Genomic DNA, 9,108 nt, shown 5'->3' with positions numbered 1-9,108 from the left:
AAAATCATACCAACTTTTTTTTTACATTGCTAATATATTAATAACTATTGTGATACTGAGTAGAATCCATAGTTTCAAGTTGTTCAAAATTCCAGTGTGATAGTCTGAGAAAGTTCTTGGTTTTGTTTTTCTTTCCTTTATAGATCTCTGTAGCACAGCACATTAGGTTTAACACTTGAAAATCTTTGGTATAGATGAACAGGACATGTGATAGAAAACTGGAAAACTATACTATATCTGATAAGTGCCAGAGAGACTTGATTTTGGGGTGGTTTTTGTTGCTACTGAGTGGGCGTGAGAAGGAAACTACTATCCTGTACGCTGTGATCCTATCAGTGTAGGCAACAAAACAGTAATCTGTATAACTTCCTGGACTATAGCAAATGCAAAGAGACTTTTGTAGCAATTGTCAAATGGAGCACTGGTGTTATAAACCCTACTTTAAATTTGCAAAATGGGTAATAATTTGCCAGAACATCAAAAGCATCCAATTTCCTATATGTAACAGGTGTCAACTCATACCTATTTGATTTCATACTATGCATGCATGAAATGCGGAATGGCATCTGTGCATGTATTTGGTTTAATTCCAGTTTGCTGAATGCTTGCACTGTTGCATGCAGATGTAGATCACTTTTTGTTCTTATTTATATATGTTATGTCAATGTTCTGGTTTTCACTTGAATTTATTCAATGTATTTCAATAAATGGAGGAGTTTCATTACATGTGAATTCAAATATATTAAGAAGAAATAATGGTTAAAGGTGGTCGTTTAATCTGCATCAACCAGTCTTATCTTTAAATTGTTGCTAGCTTACAAGAACTACTTTTCTTATGCAAATACTAAAATCCATATTTATGCGCACTTCTGTTTATTGATTACTGTCTGTAACTAGAGTACTGACATTTTTAATAGAAACCTGTTATAAATGGCAGAAGGCATAAATACATACAAGTAGCAATACTTACACTGCTTAATTAGTCAGAAGACAAGTGGGGACATTGTCCTTGAGTAACCAGTCAGAAAGTAAAAATTTTTACAAAGTGACTATAGCAGCAATAAAAGCTTGCTTGCTCACCAGCCTAGCACAGTTGGAGACTTACTTTAATTAGTGAACGTGCTAAGTTTTTCTATTAAAGTAGTGTAGTTATGAGGGAGGCTGGTCTTGCTGCTGAGGTTGTTTAACTTAGTATATTTAGTCCCCATCAGTTACAACTGTTTTCACAGTGATATCCATTGGGAAAAGTAGAGTTAAATATCACTAAATTGAGAAAGTCTTCTTAATATTTTCCTCTTACAGGTCTCTTTTTTTTTCTGTCAGCCTCTTACAAGATTCACCAGTATGTTCATTAAAACATAATTCCAGTTTTTAAACTCTGTAACATCAGAATAACTAAGGAGACGGAGATCTAGAGTGACGGCGTGTTAAGTAGTCTTCTATCATTACAATTTTCGTTGGTGAATGAACAAATGATGTAATCAGATGTGAGCATTAGTCACTTTCAGAATAGTACTGGTGAATTGTGTGCTGTGTAGCTAATAGTTTAGTGCAAACAGTAATTTTTGCTTTACCTTCATATTCTTATATTTACAAGGGAGTGAAATAGCCAGCTGAACATTTACCTTATCTCTACATATTACAGAAGCATGGTCAGGCAAAAATTTGGATTTTCAGGTAAGTGTCCTCAGGTGATCACAGTTGCCAAAAAGCTCCATACAGCAAGGCCGACATTCAGAACATCTTTCATTTACTATAGAGACCAAAAGGGGCCTCAAACACTTGCTGAGGCACACAAAGATAAAGTTAATCACTTGGAATAGTGGAAAGCTTTTGACCATTCAGTAGTAGTGTAGCTAGAGGGCAAAACTGACTGGGGCCAATCTAGCTTACTCTTCATTAATGACCTGGATAATCAGACAGTGCACCTTGAGCAAGTTTGTGGAAGATAGAAAGCAGGAGGAGTGGCTGATGTGCCAGGTGGATCCACACCACAAATGGTGTGCCACACCATTTGGAAGGACCTTGACATACTGGTTTCATGGGCTGATGAGGATCTGCTGAAATTCAACAACGGGAGAGAGAAGCATAACCACACACCTCAGTGAGGCTGGTGATTGCCTGGCTGAAGAGCAGCCCTGCAGAAAAGGTCCTTAGGGTAATGATGACCACAAGGCAGCAGTGTAACTTTGCAGCACAGAGGGCTGCATTAGGAAGAGCATTCCCTGTAGGTCGAGGGAGGTGGTCCTTGCCCTCTACTCAGCACTGGGGAGACCACTTCTGGAGCAGCATACCCAGTTCAGAGCTTCGTGGTACAGGACAGACATGGACATTCTGGAGTGCTACTAAGATGATTAAGAGATCGAAGTATCTGTCATACGGAGGCTGAGCCAGTAGGAGTTCTTTAGCACATAGAAGACAAGGCTCGGAGGGGCCTGAGCACTGTGTACAGGCAGCTGATGGGAGGGAAGAAAGAAGACAGAACATCACTCTTCTCACTGGTTTCCAGTGACAGGACAAGACGCAATGGGAATAAAGTTCTTTCTTATCTTTCAGTGAAATTTCTTGTGTTTCAATTTATTACTGTGGGTATAGTCAGATAGTGGAAGAGGTTGCCCTGTTTTGAATTGAATTGAAGATCTGAACTGTCCATCCTTTGGAGATGTTCAAAACCCAGCTGGGCACTGCTGAGTAAGCTAGATTTTAGTAGAGTGGGGTGAGCTAATTATCTCCAGAAGTCCATCCAAACTTAGCTATTCAGTGATCTTTTTATCTCAAAAACTTACTTCAGTTCAGACTCTCTTTGTATTTACTCTAGCAAAAGATCTAGGAATACTGTCATGTTGGTTTAGCTGTGAATTTCTAAGATATAGAGAGAAGTCACTAACTGAGAATGCAAATGGTTTTTGTTTTTTGTGTTTTTTTTTTTTTTAGGACCCGTGGCTCCCTCACTGCATGGGGAAATAAGAATTTGGATGGATTGCAGTGACAAATACATGACTAAAATGAAAGTTTGGGTATTTAGGCCATTCATCTGGGACAGGAAAATAATTGAATCTAGATCTTTTAAGTCTCACCAAGCACTATTTCCTAGCTTCTGGAATCATCTTCCTACTCCAATGAATATTTTAATTTTTTTAATTGGAACAATTTAAGAGAACAATGGGGATAATTAATCTCTATATAACCTGTAATCTGAGAAATGAAATTTTGAGTTATTGGTTTTGTTAATCAAAGGAGAAAGCTGAGTCTGAAGAACTCTGAAATCCTAAAAATGTTTGGGGGGGGGGGGGGAGCGGGAGTTCGCCATTTGTGTGCCTTTATAACAGGACTTCATATTTCACACCAACTGGCTTTCTTCAGCATCACCCAGAGCTTTCTCATTGAGCTTTCTCATTGAGCTTTCTCATTGTATCATATGAGTCTGTATTTCTATAACTTCAGATATAGATTAAATTAAGGGAAGGTTTGAGTCCTTAAAAGAAAAAGATGGCTGAAAAATGGCCTGAAAAGATGGCTTACCATATGACAAACTACAAATATTTTCTTCATACAATGTAAATAGCACTATGCGTCTAATAATCTACTATCCAAATTAATTATGACAATAGATATTTCCATAATAATTTGTTGTAAATTTATCACTTAAATATTTTAATTAGTTAAAAAAAAATGCTCAGACTTTTTACCCAAAGCCTCGGTTGGATGCTGCTGTTCTTTGGTTTTGGTTCTGCTCATTGTTTCTTCTTATCTCTTTCATGAAGAAATGTCAGCAGAGTTAGCAATGTGGTATTCAGTTGCTTTAACACTTGAGCCTCCAAATAACATCAAGAATGAAATGTGTCCATGGTAACCAGGATGCACTAGTAATACCTTCCATTCCTTCCTCTTTTTAATCTATGCAAAATTGATGAGCATTACAAAATTATGCAATATTATCTTTGAATTAACTATGTGCCAGCAAATTAACAAGGTAACTATAGTTATGTCCTGTGTACATAAGGAAGTTTTTTAATAGAATACTGGTTTTGACGGCTTGATCTATTGTGAATCAAAAAATGCCTAGAAATGCATCATGGTGTTTATGTAACTACTTAAATATTTTGCCTTTTCTCTTCCTCTGTGTGTTGGCCTGGTGTTCCTATTCTGACAGATAGTTGTGTAGCACTGTGCACCTCAGTACAGCAGTGACAAAGATCAGAGATTACTGAGCTACTTATTTTTATAATTTTGAAGTGTTGGCATATTTCAGTATTAAAATGCTTTTCAATTTAGTATTGTACGATAAAGTTTTGTAAACATGTTAGAACATCTACTGGAATTGCTTTAAAAATATGACATATTTAATTTATAAAGGTATTGACTTAGTGTTCCATTTCATGGCTGGATTGTATGAAGTTAAAATCTCATTTAATGTTTTATTCTCTCTCTCTGTTTGAATGAAATACTTTATTGTACACTTATATATATATAAACCTATATTATGTATAAATACTCATACAAAATAATAAAATATATATATACTACCTAGAAAAGTTTGTCTTGTTAACACCAGTGCAGAATTTAGGCAAGCATCTGTTAGCTATGTATACTTAATTTTATTGCACTATACATCCTAGACTGAAAAGTATTAATGTATTTTATAATAAATCATAACAAATTGTAATCTGTTGTGCAACATGATTTCTTTAATGAATTAGACTTCTCACGTAGTGCATAGCTAAATCTATAAGGTTATACAGAAAATGAATCAAGAATGTCAGTAGGTGTTAAAGTTCAGAAGTTGAAAAGTATCATCATCATTAATAATTTTTGGCAGGTGGTTTAGGGGTAGAGGCACTATTTTCTTTTTTAGTTACACTTGCTATTTCTGTTCCAGGAAGGGGTCTTAGATTTTTAGTTTGCTTGCTTGTTTGTAATGGTGGTTGTCTGTTTTGGTGGTAGTTCTGTTTTTCTTGTTTTTAAATAAATGGCACTTCCAACAATACAAAGAAAAGATGAAGAAAAAGCATGTTAAATGGTTTTCTTTTCTCCTTTAGCAATGATCCTTCCCTATTTCTTGCATACCATTTTGAAGGGTATGCAAGCTGAGGAACGTGAGGAAAGATGCCTTTTATTTCTCCATTTGTGTATCAGTTTTGTTCTGACCTTGTTCTCACCTACTGTTTTCCACAAATAAGCGTGGAAGTAGCCTCACGTGCTGATTCTTCCTACACAGCTAGAGATAAAAAGAGCTTTTGGAAGTACAGTACAGTAGTTTGCTGTCGTTATCCCTGTGGAGGGCTACAAAAGTACTAGTTCTGAAGCCTTCCCAGGTACTAGGATCATCATTGAAGCAATGACAAGCAGTTCATAATCCCTGTTTGCATTGAAGTCTCATATTACTGCTAGTATCTTGTGACATTATTTTAGCAAAGTTGTAGTCTATACTGTATGTGTATGTTATAAAAATGTTAGCTATTTTAAAATGTTTGCATACTAAATTTTAAATGCAGATTGGATAAATGTATTTTTCTCCTTCAGAGGCAACTGTTTCATTGTAAAAGAATAAAGGTTGTGCATGTCATTGTAAAATAGGATGACCTTATGCAACCGAGCAGGATGTTTGTTCTCCTATTCCCATAATAAGAGTTATTTTTACAGAATATCATTGATAAGTCTGGGAGTTAATTGAAGCTATTTTGTGTCGTTACTATCTGAAAGATGATTTAGTAATTCTAATTCACCACTATAATGATACACTATCCACAAGAAACATCAAAATGATGAGTTAAAACTGGTTATATTTGATACTCAAAAGTACATGTTAGGCTGTTACTGTATATGAGATATCAACAGGATAGAAGCAAGACTTGAAAAATAGAGAAGTGATTTGTGTGGGCCTGCCTTGGCAGACTAGTCTGGAATCTGAGCTTTAACTTGGAAGTTTAATAATGAAAGTGAATTCAACTTATTGGGAGTTACAAATATTTAATTATTTTCAAAATATTTCTATATATTGACACTGAAATAGTGGAGAGCTCTGAAGTTAAATCTCATGTTAGATATAGACCACTGTTATGTCTAAGATTTATAGTGAAAAGTTTAACTCTGCATTCTTTGGTCAGTAAATGTGAGTAGTCATCTGTGGCTTATTGATAGTTAAACCAACACTTGCTTTTAATTTTCCTTTTCTACATGCCGGTAGAAAAAAATAATAAGAATTTACAGATTGACAAATAGGAATATCAGCAATGTGTACATTAGAAAACATGCATAGGTGTATATAAAACAAACAATTTATCACTTAGTATGTCAGGAATCTATGTATACATATACCAGTGTAAAATCCTGACTTGTATCAAGCAAATGGAAGCAAATAACACAGATTTAATACTAGTAAGACTACCTTTTTTTTTTTTCCAACTTTACCACAGCAGCAACTGAGTCCAACTTCTGTCTTGTATCGTGATCTTTTCCAGCAACTTATGTGAAGGAAGCAACTTACGTGAAGGAAGACACTTCGCTTTCCTGTAGACCCAGCTGTGACAGCAACAAAGCAAAAGTAGATATTAAAAGCTGACACTGTTCAAGCATATATGTGATGTTTGAAGAGAACTTGGGGGAGAATTCCTGGTATCCAGGGCCACTTGTTCTCCATCATTTCATGGCTAAATAATTCACTAGGTATATTATACTATCTTTTGTCTCAACTGTATTCTGTAAAGAAAAAAAGCTTTGTAATCTTTTCTTTTTTAACTCCCAGAACATGAGTTAAATGTGTACTTCTATAGAGCTTTTTCCTGAGTTTTCAGGCAGTCTGAGTGCTGACGCTTGAACTATCCTGTTAATTTTGACAAAATGTTAAAACAACAATTCAACCTTTAATGCTGTCACTGTTGAATGCTTGAACAGTTGAATGGGTATTTCTACTTAATGACCTAATTTAATGTCTGATCAACTGTATTTCTGCCACTAAATGAAAAATAAAAAGATTATTCATCATTTTGCAGGTTGAGATGTCATTAAAGGTGTTCTAATTTCTACAAGCAATTTGCATTCAGGGATTGGAAAAAAATTATTTGTGTGTAAAAACATTTCACACTTGTCTAGATGCGTTATAGGATATTTATTTTCCTTTGAAGCATGTTGTAAGGCCATTGTTAATGAAACCATGGCCTGATCCCTTATGATAACTTTGTTTGGGGAATGCAGAAATAATTACATAACTAGAATCCTGAATCCTAGTAAAGTATTTATCTCATGGAGCTTTATTCATTTCTTCTTGCCTTTTTTTTCTTTTTCTTCCCCAGCTGTAGGTAATTTTCAGGTGGTGGATGATCTCTCCGGAATAAATTTTGTGAGTCAAAACCTGGAGAAATTAAAGAATCCCAGGAGCATTTTTTGAGTGATTCATCTCTTCATAGTAAGATAATAAAAATAATTACAAATTTGCTGTGGCATATAATGGAATAATCTAGCAATAAGGATCTGTAATAACTTTAATGAAAGATGTGATTGCTTTGGCTAACAGGCTTTTGTATGTGAATTCATTAATATAGATTAATGGAGGAAGAGCAGAAAAACAAAAAGACATAACAGTAACTTTAAATACAGAATAAATCCTAGCAACACTGATAGTTTCATTAAAGAACAAATGACAGAGATATTAGCAACAAAAATAGGCCAGAAAGAAACATTTTTATTGTTAATAGCTAGGTAGCTCCTTATAGTGCTCTGTGCCAGCATGCTTATTCATATGGCCATGTCTTGAGCTACATGGATTCCCAAGCTGTTCTACACCGAGTGCAACGGGTGTTAGATGAGCTTAGGAATATACAGCCAAATATAGAAAGGCGGTGGGGATGCTACTAAATAAACCTCAAAATGTAAATGTATAGAGCTGTTTTCCAAAGCCTGGAAACCAGAAAGATAATAGGAAAGTCTCTGTTGATGGGATTATTCAGAGGTTTTGTATCCTATAGGAAGTATTGAAAGCCACAGCTGTTCTTCCTTCCTAACATTTAGTTATTTCTTCCTTTTTCTAAAATTGCATTTAAAATTATGCATGGAGATTTCCCACTGGTTTTTGGTAAAATTTTAACATAAAATACAGATATTTTATTTTGTTCAGCTGCTGTACTGTCATATTGATATTATTTCCAACCATAGCTGTTGCCATTCCATACAATCAGATATTTTTACAGCTCCTTTTTGACTCCTGCTAGGGGAGTTAACCTGTTCCTCATCTGAGTATTCACAGATTTATTTATTTATTTATTTGTTTATTTATTTATTTATTTATTTATTTATTTTGAGAAAATCTGTTTTGTTTTGTTTTTTAAGTTTAAATTATTTCTAGTGGGATTAGGAAGAATAGACCCCATGGAAATGGAACATTTAATCAATATCCTATACAAGCATTTGAAGTATCCAATGGAAAACTTAAGAAATAAACATTCTAGAATGTACATTCACAGTCTAGTAAACTTATATCAACTAGTAATACAACTATACATATCCATCTTTGTTTTGATTTTTGTTTTCTTTTTGGATAGTGAAGTTCAAGATACCGTATTTCATCTCATAATCTCAATAAAGCAAGAGATAAGAGCAAGATTTTGTGTATGCTTAGATTTTCATTATGGTTTTACAAGGAAGGAAAATTAATTCATGGTAGTGTAGGCCAAAAGAAGAGAGATCTAAATTTCTGGGTGAATGAACAAAGAGTACAAGTCATCAAGTAGTATGCAGCACTCAGGATAAAAATCTTACAGAAAACCTGGAGTTCTGGAGTAACTTCCATTGTTAGGTCTACAGTAATTGGCATACACGTATATAAGTCAATATAAATACAGCTAAATATATTTCTAAAATAGCCAAACTATGTCACATTATTAAAATTTATTTCAAAGCAAGTTGATAAATTAGATAAACGATCTGAAGAAACTGTTAAGTTCTAAACAACAAGTTCCAAGGCAGAAACTGAAGCAGAAATAATCAACTGTATGCATGCAGGATGGGAAGAAGCTCATTAAGTAGCAGATCCATAGAAAAAGAATTTGGTGTTGTACTGGATCTCAATGTGAATAAGTCAAAAAAATGTCATGTCACTATGGAGGATGATGG

The 9,108-nt window shown here is 34.5% G+C and overlaps 1 protein-coding gene across 1 annotated transcript in view; it reads left to right on the top strand.

Moving 5' to 3' along the window:
• Positions 1–1,649: 1,649 nt before the first annotated feature.
• The window catches only part of FBXO36 (F-box protein 36), a gene marked incomplete at its 5' end in the record, with an annotated part of 16,160 nt that continues 8,701 nt past the window's right edge, over positions 1,650–9,108 (top strand). Inside the window, 4 exon segments of the mRNA XM_084529258.1 lie at positions 1,650–1,677; positions 2,935–3,017; positions 7,299–7,318; positions 7,320–7,405. Coding sequence (XP_084385384.1) covers positions 1,650–1,677; positions 2,935–3,017; positions 7,299–7,318; positions 7,320–7,405 — 217 coding nt within the window.

The sequence above is a fragment of the Aythya ferina genome (assembly GCF_964211825.1).
Source record: "Aythya ferina genome assembly, chromosome: 9".
Lineage (NCBI taxonomy): Eukaryota > Metazoa > Chordata > Aves > Anseriformes > Anatidae > Aythya > Aythya ferina.
This window is presented reverse-complemented; position numbering and strand designations above follow the sequence as displayed.